The sequence below is a fragment of the Aptenodytes patagonicus genome, chromosome 22 (assembly GCF_965638725.1).
Source record: "Aptenodytes patagonicus chromosome 22, bAptPat1.pri.cur, whole genome shotgun sequence".
Lineage (NCBI taxonomy): Eukaryota > Metazoa > Chordata > Aves > Sphenisciformes > Spheniscidae > Aptenodytes > Aptenodytes patagonicus.
In genome coordinates this window covers 4,058,838-4,081,661 of record NC_134970.1, presented here as the reverse complement: position 1 = coordinate 4,081,661, position 22,824 = coordinate 4,058,838, and the positions used below count along the sequence as shown (strand labels likewise).

Below are 22,824 nucleotides of genomic sequence, written 5' to 3'. Positions count from 1 at the left end.
AGGGCTGACCCGTGGGTTCGCTGCACCCCACGCTGCACCTCACGCTGCACCCTGTGCTGCAACCCATGCTGCAACCTGTGCTGCTCCCCATGCACCCACCACTGCCTGGGCAGGGAGCACTCAGGGCTCCGTCCGTGTCAGGGTCCCTATTTTCCCATCCTGCCAAGCAGGGACTGTGATGTGCAGCGCCCGGCATAGCAGGGTGGGCAGGCCCATGAACCCGTGGGTTCAGCCCTGCTCTGGGAACCCGGAGCCGTAGCTCTGGACTGCAAAATCGAGCTGTCACCCAGACCCCCGGCGTGTCCGGGAAGCGGTGACCGAGGGAAGTGCTGGCTGGTAGTCAGCCCCCGGCCCTGCGCTGCAGGGGAGGGCAGGGGGGGCAGTACCCGGTGCTGCCAGCTGGTTCAGCTCACGCCGGCGGCAGCGTGGCTCCAGCCGAGCGCGGAGCGATTGCAGGCTCTTTTTGTACGCTTTGCACTGCTGGGCTTTTTAAACGCAGCAAAACACAGCAGTGTTATGAAAAAACAACTTTGAAAATGTCCCGCCAGGTCCTACATGACGCTCTGCACGAGGACGAATCCTCGTGGGGACCCTGCAGGGACACAGGGCCGGAGCAAACGCAGTGAACCCCGTGTTGGCCCACTTGGGAAGTGCTGCTACTGCTTGAAATCTCGGTTTCACGCTGCCACTCTCAGGGCTGATGATGGCAGCAATGCTGTCACCTCTTGATCCCAGCACCTCCAGGCATCGCCCCAAGGAGCCAAACCTCATCTGCCAGTTGGGGAAACTGAGGCAGGGAGGGGTGAGGGAGGCAGAGGCTTTCCCCAGGACACGCCAGCAGAGTCAGGAACAAAAGCACCCTCTTTGCTTCCCCACCCGGGCGCAGAGCGGACAGGCTGGAGCACCCACCCGAGGGTCCCAAGCAAGGCTTGGCGGCGGGAGTTTCCCACACCCACTAATCCCCACTACTCCACCCCCCCAATTTTCGGGGGGTGGGGGGGGGACACGACCAAACACTGAGCCGAAAGCGCAGCAAAGCTGAGAAATCCCAATTTCGAGGCTGGCCCTGGGAGCCAAGCAACCTCTGCCTGCCCTGCGCCTCTCCCCTCCCCGGCTCTGCTCCATCCCCCAAAAGAAACTTTTCCTCCCCCTCCTGCTCCGCGGAGCGCGGCGGACGCGGGTGGTTGTTTGTTTGTTCTCGCAGCCTTTTTTTTTTTAATATTTTTTTTTTTAAGGAATCGGGGGGGTGGGGTGGGGTGGGGGTGGGGGGTGGGGGGGGAACAACAACAACCCAACCCAAAAAAACCAAACCCAAACCCAACCCCGCGCCCCCGGCCGGCTCATTATAGGTCGCCGGAGCGGCGGGGCTGGGAGGCGGCGGGGCGGTGAGCGCTGCCGGCGCTCTGCTGGCGGCGGGGCCGGGGGATGCGCGGCGGGGGCGGGCGCGGGGCTGAGCCGAGGCGCGGCGCCCCGCGGGGCCCCAGGTGAGCTCGGCGCCCGGGGCGGCGGGGCCGGCGCCGGCCCGCAGTGAGCCCTCTCTCCCCGCCGCAGCCGCCGCGCCCCTCTCCGATGTCCCAGGCCAGCAACCACCGGCCGAGCCGCCCGGAGCCCCGCCGAGCCGAGCCGGTCCCGCCGCCAGGTACGCGGGGTGGCTGCCCGGGGGGGGTGTGGGGGGTGTGGGGGTGTGGGTGCACGGCCGGGGGTGGGTGCACGGCTGGGGGGTGCCCCGCGGGGGGGTGCATTGCTGGAGACGGTGCGTGTGAGTGGAGGGGGTGTGTGCGTGGAGTGTGCGTGCGTGGCTGGGAGGGGGGGGGGTGCGTGGCTGGAGGGGGTGCGTGTGTGCGCACAGCTGGGGGGCGTATGGTGGAGCGTGTGCACGGCTGGGGGTGCACAGCTGGAGGGGGGGGGGTGTATGGTGGAGCGTGTGCGTGGCTGGGGGGTGGATGCCTGGGGGGGGGGTGGTGGGTGCGTGTGCTCGGCTGGGTGTGTGCGTGGCTGGGTGTGTGCGTGGCTGGGTGTGTGCGTGGCTGGGTGTGTGCAAGGCTGGGGCGGGCGGGGGTGTGCCTGAGTGCGTGTCCAGGAAGGCTCGAGTGTGTGTGTGTGTGCGTGCGTGTACACGGCTGTGTACAGCCGAGCGTGTGTTTGTGCCCCTGACAGTGTCACACACGCAGCGTGTGTGCGTGTGCCTGGCTCGGTGTGAGCACAGCTGGTGCAGGCGAGTCCGGGGGGGAGTTCGCAGCCCAAACTTTGCGGCAGTTTCTGTAACTCGGCCAAGCGCCCAGGGCAGCCGGGGCGAGGGGCCAGCGCAGGCTGAAGGGGTTAAAAACACCCCCGAGGGACGGGTGCAAGGGGCTGGGGGCTCTTCTGCAGCCCGGGGGTCTGAGCTGGGGCTGGGGGTTGCAGGGCCCCTTCCCCACTCCGCAGCGACTCCCTGGGGTGCTTGGGCGGGATGCAGGGGGGCAGGATCAGGCCGTGGAGAAGCGGATGGAAAAGTTTTGGGGATCCTCACTTTTTCCATGGGGCAAAGCTGAGCCCCTCGAGTTGTCCAGGCAGTGTGGTGGCTCTGCCCGGGGCGCAAGGACCTCTGCCGGTGTCCCGTGGTGGTCAGTCCCCACCAAGGTTCACGTGCAGAAACTGCATTAGAAGTCCCGATGAGAGAGAAAAAATGCCGGAGCAGGAAGCTGACGGCAAGAGGTGAAACACCCCGATGCGTACACTGTCAGGGCAGACGCAAAAGGGGCCAAATCCACCCCGGGACCAGCTCCCCGTGTGCTCTGAAAGCGGCTGCCGGGCAGCGGGCTGAGCGGGCAGGAGCTGTGCCGTGGGAGCACCGGGCATGGTGATGCACAGAAACTGAGCTTTGCACAGCTGGATCTTTCCCCTTGTTGGCTTTGGCCCGGAGCGTGGCTGGGCCCAAGTTTCAGAGAATACATCCTCTTGTTCTCTTCCCCCTGCTTTTCCAGCTGGATGCCACAGGCTCCGCTTCCCGGCTGAACTCTTACGCCGCTTTGTGCTGCAGCCGCGTCCCGGGGCCGAGGCAGCTGCAGGGGCTGTGCGGAGCTTATTTCTCTGGATTTCCTTCCATTTGCCTGCCTCTCCAGGTGGGAAACGGTGAACTGTTAATGCACGGACCTAGTGCAAAAAAGCTTTTACACGGGAACTTGCCACCAGCCTGGGTTAGGAGGAGCGCTGTGCACTAGCTACTGTAAGATCAAGTGTGGGTTATTTTAAAAAGTAGTTTAGAAATCGGTTAAATGCGTCGGAAAAAATGGCCTTGCAGCTTTTCCACATTCCCAGCCACTGGCTGCACAGGAGCGGTGTGTAGGTACAGCCTCCCGGTTGTACCGGTGTCCTGAGCAGGAGCGGTGGGACCCGGCCGGGGTGTGCAACGTCTGGGAGCTCGGGGGCATCCGTGAGTGCCCGATGTGGTGTGCCCACGGCGGAGGGGTGTGATCTCCGTCCCAAACCAGCCCCTAACCCACCCTCCTCTTCCCCAGCCCCTCCCGGAGGGGAGTGTGGACCCGGGGTGGGCGAACCTGAGCAGAGCTGGACCAAATTAATCTCCTTTAGGCCCCCCTTTCACAGCGTGCAAAGCCAGGGGGGGCAAGGGGGTTTCCAGGACACCCTCGATTTCTTCCTGCCCAGGCTGCAGGGGCCAAATTTCATGCCGAGAGAATATTGCTGTCCTGTCTCGGAGACCAGCTTTTCGGTTCCACGTCTTGAGCTTTGAATTCTTGCTCACATCACTTCTTTCTTTCTTTCTTTTTTCTTTTTTGGTGAGCAATGAATGGACAGGGTCTGGTTTGTCTTTCGTGCTTGTTTGGCCTCGTGATGTTTCGGTGCAGAGTCATTATCGCTTGGGCAGCGTCCAGGGGCTCTGTCACGCACCACGGAGCCTGGGAATTTTTACTCGACTCCCTTTCCGATGCTTCGCAAATTAGACCAGATAATTTGGTAATGCTGAGCCCGTGAAATAAATGGGGCAACTGAGGTGCCAGAGCGGTTTGGCCCAAGTTAGTGCGTCATGGGCAGGGTCGGGTTGGCATTACCATGCTTGGTCCTATTTCCCAGCCTGAGACGAAGCCGGTTTCCCGGAGTTTGTTCCTTGGCATCTCTGGAGATGGGCCCGGTGCCATCGCAGCCTCCTCCCGCCCCGGGGGGGGACGGGCACGTTGCAAACCAAACCCTTGAAATAGCCACAGGTAGTTTGCAGAGGAGCCTCAGAGAGAAGAGCAATTGTCTGCCTGTGTGGAGTACGTGGGGTATAATTATTTTTTGGAGGAATTAACAGAAAACAGGAGAAAACAGAAAGCCCTTTGGCTGATGAGATTATTTTTGTCCTTCCTTCCCTTCACGGGGAGGGAGAGGAGGGGGGAGAGGGACAGCGGGAGAGGGGCTTTCCTAACGGGAAGCAAACCCATTTAAAGATGACGGAGGCAAATCCATCTCCAGAAGAAAAAGCTTTCCCTCGGGTTTGACTCCGTTCACTCCCACCTCCCTTCTTTCCCTTCCCAGCAGGACATCTGCTGCGTGGGGCCACCACCGCGTCCCCCTTCCATGTCCCCCCTCCGTGTCTGTGTCCTGGCTTGGCCGCAGGCGCCGGCAGCTCAGCGGCTCTTTGTTTGGAGACGGGCAGGGACGGGGACACTCGCACACACGCACTTTTTTTTCCTTTAATTCTTTCTGCCTGTTCCAAGAGAGTTTGCCCCGAGGTGTAACAGGAGGCGGAAAGCTGTTGTGTGCTGCAGCCCCAACAACGCAGCCTTCAGAACGGCGAGGGGCTCTGCCCTGCTTACCCGAAATACTGGGGTCTGGCTGCCTGCACGAGGGTGCTGCCACCCGGCTCGGGGTCCTGAGCACCCACGGATGCCCGGAGCACTGTGGGGCTGCGGGCAGGGGAGGCTGGGCAGGAGTAGGTGCCACCATCACTCAGGTACCCGTTACTGGGACTCTGTCCTGCCCTGGGAGCGGGGCAGAAACAAAGGCAACCCCCTGCAAGGTCAAAATAAAAGGGTCTTTGCTTGTCTCAGCACTGATTTTAATGAAACTACTTGCAGATTTGCACACAGACATCCTGTAAGTGCAAAGGGGCCAAAAAAGAAAAGCCCTAAAATAATTATTTTTTTTTTTTTTAACCCCAGATAAAGACTTTTTGCACCAAAAGATTCATTTCAGTTTTTCTTTCAAAGTTTCTCGTCTGCTCATGAAAATGCTTCATTTTTTTCTGTTCTTTGAACAACAACAACAACAAAACTCAAAAAAACCCCAAAAAAGGCAGATTTCTGGCTTTTTTCAAGTGTTTCTGGTTTTGAGCAAAACAAAGCAGGCCCTTTGGGGCTGTGCCGCTTGCCACCCCGGCGTCCCAGTCCCGCTCCAGCTCCTTATTGAATTTCCTTGGAAAGCGCCTGCTCGAGTCTATTAGTTGCAGAAACCCAAGCTGTCCTCTGGGTGTTTTCTGTAGTTTTTCTGATTTTCCTTCCCAGAGCTCCGCCTCGCTGGGGCTGTGCCCTGTGCAGCCTCCTGCGGGACGGGCACCGGCAGCCTCCCGGGGCTGCGGGGTTTGGCGTGGGATGGAGCCACGTCGGTCCTTCCCGGTGCCGGCGGCCCCCTCCCGCGTCCCCCCGGGTGCTGCACTCGGGTTGTACTGGTGGAAATGAGCTATTGCATAGCAGCAGGGATGGGGTAATTGGGTTTTTTTTTCCCCAAATCCCAATCATCAGGCCTTGCCCACTGCAACCGCATGCATGCACGCTTTCGCCCATCTCCGTTTGATCTTCAGGCAGGCTTTGGCAGCCCTGTTGAACTTGATATTTGACGTGGAGGGGAAGGTCCCCCCTCGCTCCAGTGCCGTCCCGCTGTCTTTCCACCGGTGCATCCCCAGCTCTGCGAACGGGGCGGATCAAGGAGCGGGCAGTAGCTTCGGGAAGCGCTTTCACCCCTGTCCCATCCTCTTTTGGGGTGCTCCCCGTGGGTGCGCAGGAGGCTCCCGGGGCCGCCTCCTTCCCTTGACGTGGGTGGCCGTGTCCAGGGCAGGACGATGCTCACCCAGTTCGGCTGCTTTCGGTGCCAGGGCTGGGCTGCCGGGGCGGCGTGTTCCCCGCAGCGGCCGTGCCTTCGCGTCGCGAGGAAGCGGGTCGACTCGCTGACTCCAGGAGCAATTACTCACTCCACCCGAATGGCTTCATCATTGGCCGGCCTCGCCGCCTTCCTTCAGCGAGCAGGCATGCTGCTGCCCCGCAAGCCGTGCCCTGACCTTTGCAGAAGAGCTTGTTTTCATCTCGCCCCGGCCCCGTTCAGGCCACGCTGCAGCTCCTCCGAAGCTGCTTTGGGGTCTGTGCTTAGAAGGAACCCCAACCTAGCGAGCGTGCACACCAGCGGGAAGTTGAGCACCAGGACTGCAAAGTTTTGGGCTCCATCGCCATAGGATGTTGCTTTGGGCAAATCCCTTTTACGTGCCTCAGTTTCCCCACCGGGCCGAGCAGTGATAAGGTTCCGTTTCACAGAGGCTTAGAACTGCAGCTGTGCTAATGTAAAATACATGGAGATCAGGTGATGTATGATGGGCTCTGGCTTAAAACTGTACGCTGGGTAGATCTCAGGATGAAAGGTGCTGTATAAGTGCAAATTATTATTCTTGTTAATAATGATGTCCACCAGCTCACATTTATCTGCTCTTCAATTAACTTTTTTTAAGGACTCTTAGCAGGTTAGAAAGACACAAATTTTCCCTGGCAGAACCTGTGCTGGTTTGACCCCGTAAGGTTACGCAATTACTGTACTGGCATGGTCCTTAATTAGACTCTCCATAATTTTCCCCAGCACAGCCGTGTGGCTCCTTGCTCTGTAATTCCCAGAATCTCCTTGGATCTGATAGGCATCGCCTTAGCCACTTTCCAGGCTTCAGGGATAATTGCTTGTCCTTAAGGACACCCGGGATGTCGCAGGATCTCCTCCTGCATCCTTCCTCCGTGCCAGGCTCCCATGGCACGGGGGTTTTACATCCTTCTGGCCAGGCTGGGGGGGGTTAGCCTGCACCGGGGAGCGCCGAGCCGGCACGGTGCTCCTCAAAGTCAACGACAGTTGACTCAACCCCAGGCTGAGTCTTTGGCCCTTTGTTCTTCCCCATCATTTTTCTCCTCTCCTTGGTCCCGCAGTGCATTTGGGATGTTACACGTTGCTCTTTGGTTTAGGCAGAGCCCAGGCCTGATGCTGGGAGATGGGCTGGCCTGGCAGCCGGAGGCAGAAACCTGGTCCTGCTGGGTCTGGTTTGTGTCCTGGGGCAAGCTGCGTTGTCCCTTGTCTCCAGTTCAGGCTTAGAGATTGCTTCTTCCCTTGCACCTGCAGCTGCAGTCCTGAATGCTGCCTTAATATATATATATATATATATGTTAAATATAGTCTTACTGCGTAAGGAATAGTTCCTCACCGTTGCTGCAACGAGAGAGGTGCATGCTTCTTGCGGTGATTTGATTTCTTATCTTCCCTGAAACCCCTTCTCGAGGGTTATCCCCACCACCCCGGTGTCCTTGCTCTCGGGTAGGAGCAATTCTTCCATGAGGGTTGGTTTGTGCCTCCTTTGCGGGAGCCGGTTGGGTCAACGAGGACCTTTGGGTGATGGGATTTGTAGGGACGCCTTGGCATGGGGTCTGTGCCCCAAACCTGGAGTCGGGGTTTTGTCGCCGGAGGAGCTTTCAGCTGAGGTCGAATGCCGGACGCAGACGGACTGGATAGATGCTGGTCCTGGCCTGTCTGGCCGTTCTGAAATTCCTCTCTGTCTGCCCACCCAATGGCTATAAATAACAAATAATAACAACTCCCAGGCTGGCAAGCGATTTGGGGTTTTGCGGGTTATTTTGCTTTGTTTTGCTTTTTTGCATTTAGGAAGTAACTTTTCATAGAAACCAATATTTTTTTGACCGGATTCCTCATTGTCCCAGAACTGATCTGTTTATCCAAAGCATTGCCCAGGTGAGCAGAGAGACAGTGGGGCAAACGCTATCCAGGAGGGAAGCAAAGCTGTGCTGGATGTGTCCTGGGCGTGCTCAGGAGCTCTGGGCATTTCTCCTCCTTCCCCTCCCACCCTCCTTTTCCTTTCCCTGAATATCATAGAATCTGAAAATGCTTTGGTGCATTAATTTCAGACTGAATGTAAATAAGCCGTTTGGATTTTTCCCAGTTGAGCAAACTTTCAAACCAGAATTTTGCTTTCCTCTCCTCCAGCCTGGCTCGTGGGATTGGAAGGATTTGCTTCAGTGCTGTCTCTTCTGCACTTGAAACCACTTAATTAAGCTCTAAAATATCCCTTGAATAGGTCAGACAGGCACCTGATTGGGCCAGGCAGCGTGTACGGGAAAACCAAGAGAGATTACATGCTCACTTTATCTGCATAAAACAGATTAGAAAGCTCCCAAACTAAATATTGCTGCAAGGTAGCGTGTTGTTAATGGCAAATGCCTTGCTAGACTGTCTCTGTTTGTGTCTCCATCCAACATTATCTCGTCCCCGACCAGCCATTCCTGAGGGAATAAAGGGAGAGAGAAGGGGAGGACGGGAGACGCTCCTGAGCATCTCCACGTCGGCAGGAGTCGCGACCCACGGCGTTAGATTTGGATGCTCCTCAAGTCCAGAAGAGCTCAGATGTGGATCCAGACGTGTGGAGACCCTTCTCCCTCCCTTTTGCAACGGGTTGACACCACCTAATCCAAACACGCTGCCTGCTAAAGAGGCAGGATTTGCTTCTGAGCTCACCAGTCCAAGCCTGCCTTTAGCTGCTGTGTGTTGGAGGCATTTTCCTCTCCTGTGCTGCCCGTCGCTGGCGTGCAGCCACGTCTGGCGCGGCGGTGACAGGTATGTGCCACGCTGGTGAGGTGTCCATCCGTCTCCTGCCACCAGATTTCTTCCTCTTGAGCCAAAGGCACTTGGATAGAAGAGGGGCAGATAAATCAGAGATCCCAAGCAGCCAGGCAGATCATCTGTTGCATTAAGCTACAGCTCAGGAAAGCTGAGCAGGAGCCATGGGACAACCTGGGTGGGTTTGACCCAAAAGCGTGGCTTCAGCTTTGCATCTTCCCACATCCTCTGTGCCTTCCCAGCTCGGGGTCTGGGCACCACAACCAGCTGCAGAGAAGGAAACCCACAGCTCCCTGTGAGCCGTAAGGTGCTGTGGCCGTGCTGCCTGTGGTGTGGCTCTTGTTTGTGCTGCCGGAGAAGCTCTGCCCCATCCTGGCTCGGCACGGCCGAGCGCTCTCACCAGCTGCTGACACGCTGCTGTTTCCTTTTGTTTGTCCAGCTTTTCAGGGATGGGTTAGTTCAGTCCTGCAAGCTCATCAGGAATTAAGCGTGCCTCCCACCCAAAGCACAAATACTTTTTCCCCTAATCAGGGCAACGTCTGGTGGTTGCCCCAGAAGCTCCTGCAGACACTGGTGATGCAAAGTGGGTCCTTCCCACAGCCAGTGCTCCCGGAGGGACGTTTTGTACATTGGACTTTGAAGGAGTATTACAAGATACATGATTAAAGCCGATGAAACCTTACAGCTTCTTTATATCTTTCCTCTCCTCCCTCCTTTTTTCTCAAATCTTGCGGTGCCTGGTGGACTTTGGAGCTCGGTGATGTCTTAGGGCTTTTATGACGGGTGGATTTGGACTTTGTAAATGGGGAGAACAGTCAGAAAACCTGACCCGCGTGCATCTCCCAGGCTCGGCAACCAGCAGGCAAAGAAAGTAGCTCCACGTCTATCAGCTTTCTAATCTGTTGTACCTTACGGCAGCGCTGTGATTTATTGAAGCCTGGCTTATTATTTTTAAATGCCTTATTATCTCTGTTCTCATAAACAAAACATGTGAGTCGCTCTCCCTGTGCCGTGTTACCTTCATTTCTCCCTTGTGTTTTACAAAAGGTGGTGCAGGATGGGGGAGCGGAGACCTGGACTCTCGTCCCAGGCTGTTTCTCTGCTATGTGATGAGCGTTTGCCCCGGCCGGGAAGGGGCTGGGGGTGCAGCTGCTACGGGGGTGCAGGTGGGGAAGGGGATGGATGGCCCATCCTGAGGGCTGGCTCTCCTTAGGGCTTTGTCTGTGTTTTGCCCGGGCTTGCGGTTGGTTTTAAACCCGACAGATTTAGGTCAAGCCTGGTCTTGTTCTGGTGGTGGCGGGGTAATAGCAGGGGAGGGAAGAAGCCAGTCCCTGCCCTGGTGGCAGCAGGGAGAGGGGACCCCAGGGGGGCCTCACCTTGCCGGGGGACACCTTGCCAGACCCCGGTGATGGGGGAACAGAGCTGCTCCTCCCTGCGCCTCTTTCCCCGCTCACCCTCTCTGCTCAGCTTAACGTGCTTTGGGGAGCAAAGCGCGTGTTTAGAGGAGCGATGAGGGCTCGCAGCCAAGGGGGCAAGGGATTATCTGCACGGGACCCCCGCGGAGCCGCACGTCGGGTACGTGTGCCCGTCCTGGTCTGTAAGAGGTGCCCAGCAGTGCCAAGCAGAGCAGCGTGAGCACCCCTGCGAGCAGGGCCCGGGGGGGAGGGGGGGCATTTAAAGGAGAAGGGGGAGCCGGGCAGCTGCGGGATGAGCCTGTGCCCCAGCGGCTGTGCCAGTGCCGGGGGTCTGTCTGTCCATCTCTCCCTGTGCCCTTAGTGGTGATGCCTCTTCCTTGGTTGCATTTTGCCAGGCTTGTTTGGGAGCTGCTGCGCTCGTGCATGCCCAGCGCGCGCCCGGCGCACGAGCATTTCCCTGTGCATTCCCACTGCATTTCCCTGTGGGTCGGAAGGTGCCTGGGGAGTGCCCAGGCAGTGCAGGCAGGGAGCCGTGGGGCAGGAGCCTGCAGGGTTTGCTCTGAGCCCACACGTGTCCGGCTGCCCCCAGCACTGCCCTGGGGTCAGGCTGTGACCACGAGGGCAGACACAGCCCTTCTCCATCTCACTCCCAGGGGATGCCATGCACTTGGGGGTCAGCGCCATCCGTACGCTCCCCACGGACGTGCAACAACAGGGAAGCGCGGCTGTATAAGGCAGGGAAGGACCAGCTTACCCAAATTTCTTTCCTGTCTATTTTTGTCTCTCTTCTGGCCAGCTTGTTCCAGTGGGAGTTAATTTAATTGCCATCTTCCTCCCTGCATCGCTGTGGTTGTGTGTGAGACCTCTTGTTGTGCAGGGTAATTATATGGGTGAAGTGGACATGGCAAAAACGAGCCTTGTCTCGATAGTCGGCGGACCAGCACGCTCGCCATCCATACAGCCCAGTGCTGCTGCTTTCTCGCAGAGCTCAGAGTCTAAACAGACCGTCCTTGTCCTCAGCCCCTCGGGAATGGGCACGGAAGGGGAAGGGATGTGATGGAGGCAGCGCAGGGCGGCCATGGCAGAGGCAGGGATCAGCTGGAGCTCTCCCCGTGCACAGAGCAGCTGCCAGCCCTTCTCCCACTGCAGCACCTGATTTTCCAGGTCTTTTTCCCAGTGTAAATCACTCGCCGAGGAGGGGAGCGCTGACCTTGGGGGTGAGAGCAGAGCAGGGGATCTGGTGGTGATGGGGCTGCTCTGGGCAACCCCAAAGTCTTGGCTGTTGATTTTTAAGCCCTGAGCACACTCCAGGCATCTCATAGCAGAAACCGGAGCAGCTCCCCAGCTACGCCGATGCCCAGCGGCTCGGATCCCTTCCCGGGGACCGCGCGGGAGCTGCACCCTCCGTGCTCTGCGCCGGGCGCCTCTGAGTCAGGGCGTCGTCCAGAGCTCTCCAACCATCGGGGTTTTTGTGTCTGGCTTTAACAGGCTTTAGATCAGGCACTGACTAAACGCTGCAAGTCTGACTCAGGCCAGTCCAGGTTGGGACATGACAGAGGACGTGGATGCAGCAACATGTAGTTATTATTCACCTGTACACCACACCTACACGCAAACACCTATAGGTAGATGACAGCCTGCTCTCTTCTCCTCTCTGGGCTTTCACAGGGGCATGGGAGTGAGTTTTCTCCTTTCTGGGACTCGCATACTCCCACTCCGCTTGGGATTTGGAGCCAACGTTGCTGTGCAAAATTCGGCTGGAGTTGCTGAATTTCCCTTGGTTGAGCCCCAAAATCACCCCGCCTGCGGGAGTGTCCCGCAGGAGAGCAGAGAGCTGCGAGCAGGGCTCTGCATCGGGATGAGCTTTCCTTCCCAGCAAATCCCCTGTCGCAGGAGCTCCGGTGCCCCAGGCTGAATCAGCATCCTGGGGAGAGTGGAGAGGATGGTCCTGTGGGGAAACTGAGGCAGATGGATGAGCATGTGGGGTGTAGCGGAGCTGGGAGCTGAGCGAGCATTGCTCCAGGCTGGTTGCTGCCCCTCTGCAGCATGTCCAGGCTTCTGCCAACCCTGGGGTGTGGATGGGGCCCTGCACCTCTCTTGTAGGGCCTCTTGTTATAGTCCCTATAATTATACGTGTGAGGTCTGCCTGCCTTCCTCCCCAGCTCCTGCTTGTAGGACCTCTTGTTATATTGAGTATAATGAAGTGTCCGAGGTCTTTTTCCCCCCACCCGCCCGTGCCTGCCTGCGTGTAGGACCTCTTGTTATAGCCAGGGAAATTATGGGTCTTTGGTCTCCCTCCCTTTGCCCAAGCTATAATTTAGTTTTATATAAAGTGCAGTCCAGCCCCTGTTGTGCAAGCGGTTGCTATTCCGGGTTCTGGGGAGAGGGATGGAGTGGCGAGGAGGGGGCTCGCGGTGGGTGGGGGAGCTTAGCATCGCACTGAGCACCATGCACCCCCCCTGGACACCCCGCAGCCCCCCCAGACACCCCACCGTGGGGGGGACAGCCAGCCCCCCAGCCTGCAGTGCTGGCTCTGCAGGAGGTGGTTATGCCTTCTCCTTGCTGGGTTTCTGCAAGGGGGTGTGTGGCATTGGGGTTTATCCCCACGGGGGATAACACGGCTCTTATTTTGGGTTTTGCTTGCCCCATCGAGGGGGTCCCGCAGGGGCTGCTCCTGCCCCAGAGCAAGCAGGAACGCGAGGGGAGGTGGCAGCTGGCTCCCGCAGGGAAGACAGTGGCCCTTTCATGGGAAGGGGGGATGAAAAATCCAGCTTGGACCGCTGAGTGTAACCAGATCCCCTGGCTTTTTAGAGAAGGAATGCGGGACCTTGGGAAGGTGTTTGGGAGGGTGCTGCCGAACCGCTGGCGTTGCGGCGGGGTGAGCGGCTGCAGAGTGATGCAGCCCCGATGCCCATCCCCAGCAACCCAAAATCCCTCACAGTGCTCCAGCTCTCCCCCCCCCCACTGGTACTCTGGGCTGCAAAAGCAACAGGGGCAGCTGGATTTGGCTCATGCCTGAAATCAGAGTCCCAAAGCACCGACCGGTGCTGTTTGCAGCAGCTGGGGACATGCTGCGGGTTGCTGTGGGTTTGGGTCTGCCCGTGGCGTGGTGCACCCCGGGGTGCTCAGCTCCAACCCAGTTTCTCTTGCAGAGGCGGGCGAGACCTCGCACCCTTCGCCGAGGCAGACGCCAGCGGCACTGTCGGCAGAGCCCCGGCTGCCTGCCCGCCCCCCTGTCAGCCCCGCAGCGCCGAAGAAGGAGAAACCCCTGGAAGATGATGAGTCCCGAAAAGTCGTGACGAAGGGCCCCCGGGTCGAGCTCGCAGGCGCTCCCGAAGCTGTGACATGTGAGTGTTTCCCTCCGTGGCGGCACATGCAGCTCCGGACACCTCCGGGTGCCCATGCTTTGGGCTGCTGCCATCTAATCAGTAACAGGGCTCATTAAAAAGGCGGGCAGCTGTGGTGGGAAGCCATCTCCTCCTCCCTCTGCTCTTCCCCACATCAAAGCAAAAGGCTTTAACTGAGCGTGAGTCACCGGGAGCCGGGGAAAGTGAAGGGCGGCATCCAGCAGCGCCGTGATGCCTCTCGCTGCCCTCGTCCTTGGGACCGGCTGGAGGCAGAGGGGGAGGAGGGCGGGTGGCTGGAGGAGCTCTCGGTCATCTTGGCGTCCTGCTGGGATGCCATGGTGGGAAGAGGGACCGGCCCCTGGGGGAAGGAGCTGGCTGCTGTATGGGAGCATCCCCCAAAGCCACAGTGGGAGAGAGGAGAGCCCCCGGCAGAACGGGCTCCGTGGTCACAGCCACAGGAGGGGAGTGCAACAGCCGTTTGCTGGAGCAAAGGGAGATGCCTCCCGTTGGGACAGCTCTTGCTTTGGCGTATCCAGGGCAAGGGTGAGGCTGGTGCAAAGGCCTGAACGAGCAGGGGACGAGACGGGCTGTCTGCACTGAGGATCTGGTTTTGCTGGAGGCAGTAGTGAAGCCAAGCAGCACCTCCCCATTTCTGCTGCTGCAGACCTGCCGGTCCCCCCGCCGTGAGAAATACCGGGGTGGGGTAGGAGCAGAGGCAGGGGCCGGGGTGCCCTTGCTCCATTTCCCATTGCAGGGGCGGGACAGCAGAGCTGGCAGATGTGGGAGACTGGGGGCCAGGCTCTCCTGGAGTCAGGCCATCCATCCTTTCCCTGGCCCCCAGCCTGGATCTGAGGGTTTTGCTCCCAGGCTGCCCCTTATGCACACAGCCATTCGCCTTTTGTTGGATGCGAGCGTGCAGCTTTCCCTTCCAAGGGGCGTAAAGTGGACGGATGCTTCCCAACGGGGAGAGGGAGGGTGGGAATGAGGTTGCAAACTTCGAAGAGCAGGCGGGCGGGGTGGGAAGGGGAGGGGAACAGCAAAATCCGGGCGCTCCTGATGGCGTACGTGGAACGAGGAGAGCACACGTTTCCTTAACCAGAGCTCGAGCCCTTGCAAAGCATCTGGGAGCTGGGCTGGCTGCCCACAGACATTCTGCACCTCTGAGTCACGCTGCAGCCTGCTGCACCCTGCATGGCGCAGCCCCACGCAGCCCCCTCCCCAACCCACCCCCCCCCCCCCGGGGGCAGCCATCTCATGGGTCCCAGGGCCGGGAGGAGTGTGGCCGCCCGCATCTGGGCTTGCCTGGGTGCTGGGTGCAGGGAATCCCCCCTCCTTCCCCTCTCCTCCCTGGGAAACGAGGTTCAGCTCCCTGTGGAGCATCGCCTCTGGCATCCCTTGCTTTGCAGCCCGCTCCCCACTGCTGCTGTTATGGGGGGGGGGGGTCGCCATTGCTTGTGGGGGACAAATTCCTCCCCCCCCCTTGGCAGTACCTAGGGAGCACAGTTAGGCTCCCCCATGGGAAGGTGAAGGGGGGTGATGCCTCCTTGATGCCGGCATTTTCATGCCAGCCCAGCAGATGCAAGGTCAGGAGGGACCAGGCAGCAAGGGGCTCTCGGGTGTAGGGTCGTGTCCTTAAGCCAGCGGTGCCAGGCTCAGCTCCCCCGAGGCTCAGCGCTGCTGGTCGAAGCCTGCCACGGTTCTTAAATTTAAGTCAGTCTTCTGGCAGTTCAGGAGCAACCGAAGTGGGGATTGCGGGTTTGGGGCTTTGGGTGTTGAGTTTCAGGCGAGAGCAGCAGACTCCGCTCAGGTGGCCACGACGTGCCAGTTTGTCCAAGCCCTGTTAGTGGCTTGGGAAGATGACCTTCGGCAGAGCCGATGGCTGGGGGGGGGGGGGTCACAGCAGGGCGAGGACCGCTGCGCTCTGGGCATCTGTCCACCGAGCCCTGGTGATGCTGCCATGGGGGAACCTGGGCTGAGCCAGCACCGCGGCTGTGCCAGGGAGCATCATCTCGGGTGTGAAACACAAAGTGAATGTCCGGGAGGTTTTTGGTCGTTGAAGAGCCAAAGGCAGGCGCTTTCCCCCAAAGCCCTGGTTTCCCACCCTGGTGCTGGTGGGTGGATGCGGTGGGGGCCGTTGGGTGGGCTGGTCCCCCCCGCTCCTGCCCTGACCCCCTTGTTATTAGGGAGTGTTACACACTGCTCCACCTAAGCCTCGGGTTGAAGATGTCTCTTTTAGAAGAGCTTTGGGCTCCTGTGAGTTGAAGGCTCTCCTAAAAAATGGAAGCTATTTTTCCTAACTTAGAGGGGGGGGATTGCTGGCTGCCACTCGCTGGAGCCGGAGCGTTTGATTTACAAACAGTTTAATCTGAGGAATGCAGCAAAATGGAGAAAGCTGAAGCGAACACGCTGCACACCGCTGCAAACCCCTGGAGAAATGACGCTGCAGAGTATTTGCTGCCGTCGGACACTGTCGGGCCGGGCTGCTGCGCGGGTCCCTGCGGGCTCGGCCCCTGCCCGCCGCAGCTCTGGGCAGCCCCGGGGCACCGCGGTCACCCTCCGGCTCGGTGCTGCTCGGTGCCGGCTCGGTGCACGCACTTGGGTGTGGGCAGGTCGAGGGCACTGGAGAAGGGTGCATGGGAAGCCAACACCCCAGGAATTTTTTTTGGGGGAGGGGAACATCCCATTTTATCCAAGACCTGTTTTCCATTTCTTCTTTCTGCCCTTCTCCCACCCCTCCTGCTTCCAGCCCGTTCTTCCCGCTCAGCTCCAGTTATTTTAAGTTCCCTTCCTAGCATGCTTCAAAGACGCAGCATTTCACCCAGACACCCGGTTAAACCTTCCTCCGTGGTCTGAGCCCAGCTCAGTCTGGCAGAGCCGGGCGCTGAGTCCATGCACTCGTGTTTTTTTAACCTTCATCTATTTTTTTTTTTGCCGGCAAGGGCGGGTGCAGGACAGAGACTGTCTGTGCCCCCTCCACCCTGTCGGTCTCCCCGTGCCCCACGGCCACCCCACGCAGAAAGCAGCTCCTGTTCCCCCGCGGCCGGTGGTGCCTTTGCCCTCGAGCCTCTTGCCTGAATCATCCCTTGTTTACTGCCGTGGGAGAGGAAAATCAAAGTTTGGCCAAAGCACCATCAGGCGGGATTTTATTTGTGGCTTCGACTGGTGTTGCTGCGGGGGGGGGGACGGATGCTCGAACCCCCCTCCCCTGTGCTGGGTTCCCAGTCCTCTTGCCCACCACAAAAGGGCGGCGGCGTGGGGACGCAGTGCCAGGCAGGAGCAAAGGGCTGAGCCGTGCCGCTGGCTCCGGCAGCGTCCCGGCGGGGCGCGGGGCTGCCGGGCTCTCTCACGGCTGCAGCATGCGAGGGCTGGAGGGAGGCGCAGACAGAGCAGATATTTGTTTTCCTCCTCCTGCAGAAAAGTTCAGCCAGAGGCTGGGGAGCCATTTAATTAAGTGGCCAATTCGCGCGGTCTTGGGGAGATGAGCAGCCCGGCTCTCCGGTGGCACTTTATCTTCTCTGGCTTTACGGAGGGCGATGGGGACGGCCTGGAGCTCCATCCGGCAGCGTCGTGCCCTGGGCTTATGGGACGGTGGCTCGTGGAATGGCAGCTCTCAGCTGGAAGCAGCCACAGGCTCTTCTCTTACCCACTCAGCACGAGGTGACTGTGCCTCGCCGTGTCTCTGCACCCACTCCAGTTGGCCTTGGTGGCTTCGTCCCTCCTGCCCGTGCCAGCAGTGCCGGGACCCTGGGGGACCTCCTCCTCCAGGTCCTCTGCTGAGTTTTGGCAGTTGGCAGCACTTCTTTCACGACAAGTCTTTATTTCTTGCTCTTTTTTCATCCCTTCCTCTCTCTGGAGCCTGTCTCCTTCCCTCCAGCCGTCTCTTCTGCATCTCCTTTTCCATCTCCATTCTCTTGGACCATGCATCTGTTAGCATTACTTCATCCCACCCACGAGTCATAGAATCATAGAATAGTTTGGGTTGGAAGGGACCTTTAAAGGTCATTTAGTCCAACCCCCCCTGCCATGGGTGGGGACATCTTCAACAAGATCAGGTTGCTCAGAGCCCCGTCCAACCTGACCTGGAATGTTTCCAGGGATGGGGCATCCACCACCTCTCTGGGCAACCTGTGCCAGTGCTTCACCACCCTCAGCGTAAAAAATTTCTTCCTTACATCTAGTCTCAATCTACCCCCCTTTAGTTTAAAGCCATTCCCCCTTGTCCTGTCGCAACAGGCCCTGCTAAAAAGTTTGCCACCATCTTTTTTATAAGCCCCCTTTAAGTACTGATAGGCCGCAATAAGGTCTCCCCGAAGCCTTCTCTTCTCTGGGCTGAACAACCCCAACTCTCTCAGCCTTTCTCCATAGCAGAGCTGTTCCATCCCCCTGATCATTTTCGTGACCCTCCTCTGGACCCGCTCCAACAGGTCCGCGTCTTTCTCATGCTGAGGACCCCAGAGCTGGACGCAGGACTGCAGGGGGGGTCTCACCAGAGCAGAGTAGAGGGGCAGAATCCCCTCCCTCGACCTGCTGGCCACGCTGCTGGTGATGCAGCCCAGGATACGATTGGCCTTCTGGGCTGCGAGCGCACATTGCTGGCTCATGGCCAGCTTTTCCTCCACCAGTACCCCAAGTCCTTCTCGGCAGGGCTGCTCTCCATCCCTTCATCCCCCAGCCTGTATTGATACCGGGGGTTGCCCCGACCCAGCTGCAGGACCTTGCACTTGGCCTTGTTAAATCTCAGGAGGTTCACACGGGCCCACTTCTCGAGCTTGTCCAGGTCCCTCTGGATGGCATCACGTCCCTCAGGCCACTCATCACCAATCTCCATCAGGACATTGAGCCGTTGACCACTACCCTCTGGATGCCACCATCTAACCAATTCCTCACCCACCAGACAGTCCACCCATCAAATCCATACCTCTCCAGTTTAGAGAGAAGGATGTTGTGGGGGACCGTGTCAAAGGCCTTACAGAGGTCCAGACAGATGACATCTGTAGCCCTTCCCGTGTCCACTGATGTAGTCACTCCATCATAGAAGGCCACTAAGTTGGTCAGGCAGGACTTGCCCTTGGTGAAGCCATGCTGGCTGTCTCGAATCACCTCCCTGTCCTCCACGTGCCTTAGCACAGCTGCCAGGAGGATCTGTTCCATGATCTTCCCAGGCACAGAGGTGAGACTGACTGGCCTGTAGTTCCCCGGGTCTTCCTTTTTTCCCTTTTTAAAACTGGGGGTTATGTTTCCCCTTTTCCAGTCAGTGGGAACTTCACCGGACTGCCACGACTTCTCAAATACGGTGGATAGTGGCTTAGCAACTTCATCCTCCAGTTCCTTCAGGACCTGTGGATGGGTCTCATCGGGTCCCATGGACTTGTGCACCTTCAGGTGCCTTGGATGGTCTCGAACCTGATGTTCTCCCACTTTGGCGGCTCTTCATTCTCCCAGTCCCTGCCTTTGCCTTCTGCGGCTTGGGTGGTGAGGCTCGAGCACTTGCTGGTGAAGACGGAGGCAAAAAAGTCATTGAGTATCTCCACCTTCTCCGTGTCCTGGGTAACCAGGTCTCCCGTTTCGTTCCGGAGAGGGCCCATGTTTTCTCTCGTCTTCTTTTATCCCCGACGTACCTACAGAATCTTTCCTTGTTGCCCTTGACGTCCCTGGCCAGATTTAATTCTATCGGGGCTTTAGCTTTCCTAACCTGATCCCTGGCTGCTCACACAGTTTCTCTGCATTCCTCCCAGGCTCCCTGTCCTTGCTTCCACCCTCTGTGGGCTTCCTTTTTGTGTTGGAGTTTGTCCAGGAGCTCCTTGTTCATCCGTGCAGGCCTCCTGGTGTTTTCGCCTGTTTCTTCTGTTTGTTGGGACGCATCGCTCCTGGGCTTGGAGGAGGCGATCCTTGAATATTACCCAGCTTTCTTGGGCCCCTCTTCCACCCCGTGTCCGGCTGGGGACCAGGTCCCCATGTGGTGGCAGGGGACCGGGCACGAGTTTCTCCCCCGGCAGAGCACTGCAGGAGGGGCTCGGGGGCCGGCGGGGTAACGCGCTGCTCTCCCCCCAGGCCAGCCCCAGGTGCGAGCAGCCCTGCAGCCCCCCAGCCCCTGCACTCACCTGCTGCAGAACGGCGCCGGGCGGGGGCTGGATCCGGGCAACGCCAACGGGGAGGCGGGGAACGGGGTCTTCCGCCCCCTCCCCAGTGCCCAGAAGCCTCACCGAAAGCTGCAGTCGCACCACTCGATCAACAGCCAGAGCAGCAAGAAGAGCAAGGGCAGCTCCAAGTCGGCCTCTTCCCACATCCCTATTGAGGCGCAAGAAGGTACCGGCTCTCCCCGGGGGGGGGGGGGGTCCCTTTCCAGCCACTCTCCTCCAACCCCGCATCCCTTGGGGTCTCTCGTGTAGCATCCTTCCGGCCCACCGGGACCCCCGGATCTGGGTGCCAGCCGAGCTCCCCTCCTGGGAGCCTTCTGCAGGGCGGATGCTGAGCGGGGTCATCTCATGTCCTCCAAAACTGGTCTTTCTTGGGGTCTGGGCATGTCCCAAGCAGCAGGGTCAGTCCCCGGAGCGTTGAGGGAGGTCCCTAGAGCAGTACCTGGCTCCCAGCCCCTCTTCCCATCACTTCCATTAATTCCCAAGAGAGGATTTCCACCCTTTTGGGGCTGAGCATCCATCTGTTGGGCACTGCCTCACCCAGCCTGGCCGTGGGTGCTGGTGTCCCCCCTCTCCGCCCACTCTCTGGCCGTTCCTCCGCAGACTGCTGCGTCCACTGCATCCTCTCCTGCCTCTTCTGCGAGTTCCTGACCCTCTGCAACATCGTGCTGGACTGTGCCACCTGCGGCTCCTGCACCTCCGAGGACTCCTGCATCTGCTGCTGCTGCTGCAATTCGGGCGAGTGCGCGGACTGCGACCTGCCCTGCGACATGGACTGCGGCATCATCGACGCCTGCTGCGAGTCGGCCGACTGCCTGGAGATCTGCATGGAGTGCTGCGGGCTCTGCTTCTCCTCCTGAGGGGCTGCACTTGGCGGGGGGGACCAAGAGTGGGTTCCCCCCCGGCTCCTCCTGCAGCAGCCAAGGGTCCGGCCAGTCCCTGAGCCGGCAGTGAGGACACCCAGGTGTGAAACGCCGAAAGACAGCCTGGCAAAGGAGGAGAGAGATACCCCCCACTGCAGACCTCATCCTTGGAGCCGGCGAGCCGGGCTCGGATCCTGCCTGGGAAGGGTGAATCCGTAGGGCCGCGGGGGCTCCGGGGACGGCTGGCATCTCGTCACGCTCTACCTCTTCTCCGCTCCGGGCCGGTTTTCTGAGAATCACGGGAGCCTCCTGCCACCTGAGCCGAGAGCAGGAGCGCCCGCCCCGTGCCCCACAGAGCCCGCAGGTGCCACCCCAGGGTCCCTGCACTGGGGACAGCCGCTGCCATCACCGGGGCTGCCCCAGGGCTGTGTTCTGGTTTACACGGGGGTGGCACAGAGCATCCTCCTGCACCGGGACACCTCCAAGGCTGGGCACAGTACAGAGCCTTGCTCCCCACCGGGAGCCCACCAGGCACCGGGAGGTGCCGAAGCCTTTAGCCAGGCTGCGGGGTCCTGTGCTGTGCGATGCATCCTGCCAGCCCCTGCCCCTCTTCAGTGCTGAGATTGGCAGCCAAGTGCAATACACACAGCCTGCTCCCCTCCCTGCCGTGCTGGCTGGGAAGAAGCTTTTCCTTCGCCGGTCCCCACAGCAGGATTGCAGCCGGGGCCCAGGGCAGCCATCCCCGGCTGGGAAGAGCCCGGAGCCGTGCCAAGCTGTTACCTACCCCGCGTGAGTCCCAGGAGAACGGTGGGGCTGGATGGGTTGGTTGGTGCCAAATGACCCCCAGCAGTTGTTGGCCCCTGTCCCATCACCCTGGGGATGGGGCTCGTGGCTGGGTGGGAGTGGAAAATGCCCCACTGAAGGGCTGGGGAGAAGGAGAGGGAAGTGTCGCGGTATTTTATTTTTTTGTCCCTTTCGTTTGTTACTGTAAATAAAGGTCTTTCTTCATTTCTGACCGATGGCTGCTGCATCACGTGCTCCGCAGGGTGCTCCCGGGGGACAGCTGCTCGCAGCCGCACCACGTCCCCCATCCCTGCGCCTGCACCCCCAGTCCTGCTCCCGGCTGCAGGCACGGAGTGGGGGGGGGGCTGGCGCAGAGGCTGCAGGGCTCCTTCGGCCTTGGGGACATGGGACGGCTCAGTGACAGCCCCAGGGTGCTCCTGCTTTGCTCCTTGTGCTGGGAGGGGAAATGTGAGAGGACTCCCCGTCCTTCACTGCGGGGAACAGGTTGAGGTGCTGGTGTCCTGCAGCCCGGCGCTGGCTCCCTGCTCCACTCCTGCAGCCATGGGACAAACCCTGGTCCCGTTGCACCACCGTTCCCTGCTCCTCCGGGGGCACAACTTCCCTAAAGGAGAAAATAAATGATGCAAAATCCCGGCTGCGGGGCTGGGGTGGGCACAGGCTGCCCAGGGTTGGCGTGAGGCTGTGGGAGCTGGCAGCCCTTCGATTTCGAGTGGCCTGGGCACTCCTGCTGCCGCCCGTTGCCTGCCAGCCCTGCCGTGGGACCACCAACCCTGCCGTGCCGTGCCGTGCCGTGCCATGCCATGCAGGTAAGGGACCACGGCCCCCTGCCAGAGTCTCTCTGCCCTTTGGGGGGCTCAGCCGTCCTGGTGAGGCTGCTGCCTGGGCTGAAGTTGAACGAAGAGGGAAAAATACTTAAAAATCGAGGCCAAATGGGTCAGTTGGTCACAGCGACACAGGCTGGTTTGGGATCTGGGCTGCCTGCCCTCCGGCGCTGCCGCTCAGCCGTGAAACCTATTTTTAGTGGTGAACTAAAGGCAGTCGGAGCCCGGCATAGTGCAAATGCATGGAGGGGAAGAGGGAGGTGTGGGCAGCCTTCCTCCACCCCACGCACCGCAGGTAGGACTCGGGGCGGCGGGTCGGGGCTTTTAGCCCTCACCCTGGCACAGCCGCCCGGGCTGAGCCCCGGAGTGGGGGGCCAGGGGAGGTGGGATGCACATCGCTGCCCACCCCGGGACGGACGGAACAGGGGCCCCATCCGGCACTCGCAGGGTCGGTGGGAGCTTTTCCATGGGCTCTGGCTGAGGCTCTGCTCCAACCGTTTGCATCCTTGGCAAGGAGGGACAGAGGCACTGGCCTTCCCCAGCCTGGCCTCACTTGTTGTGCTAATTAGGGAGGTCGGAGCTGGCAG

At 59.6% G+C, this 22,824-nt stretch overlaps 1 protein-coding gene across 1 annotated transcript; it reads left to right on the top strand.

Moving 5' to 3' along the window:
- The first annotated feature begins 1,500 nt into the window (after nt 1–1,500).
- On the top strand, nt 1,501–21,620 carry MDFI (MyoD family inhibitor). The gene is made up of 4 exons (XM_076357847.1): nt 1,501–1,639; nt 13,418–13,612; nt 19,664–19,918; nt 20,353–21,620. The coding sequence occupies exons 1-4, from the start codon at nt 1,570–1,572 to the stop codon at nt 20,607–20,609; spliced, it is 777 nt and encodes a 258-aa protein (XP_076213962.1). The 5' UTR covers nt 1,501–1,569; the 3' UTR covers nt 20,610–21,620.
- The last annotated feature ends 1,204 nt before the right edge of the window (nt 21,621–22,824 follow it).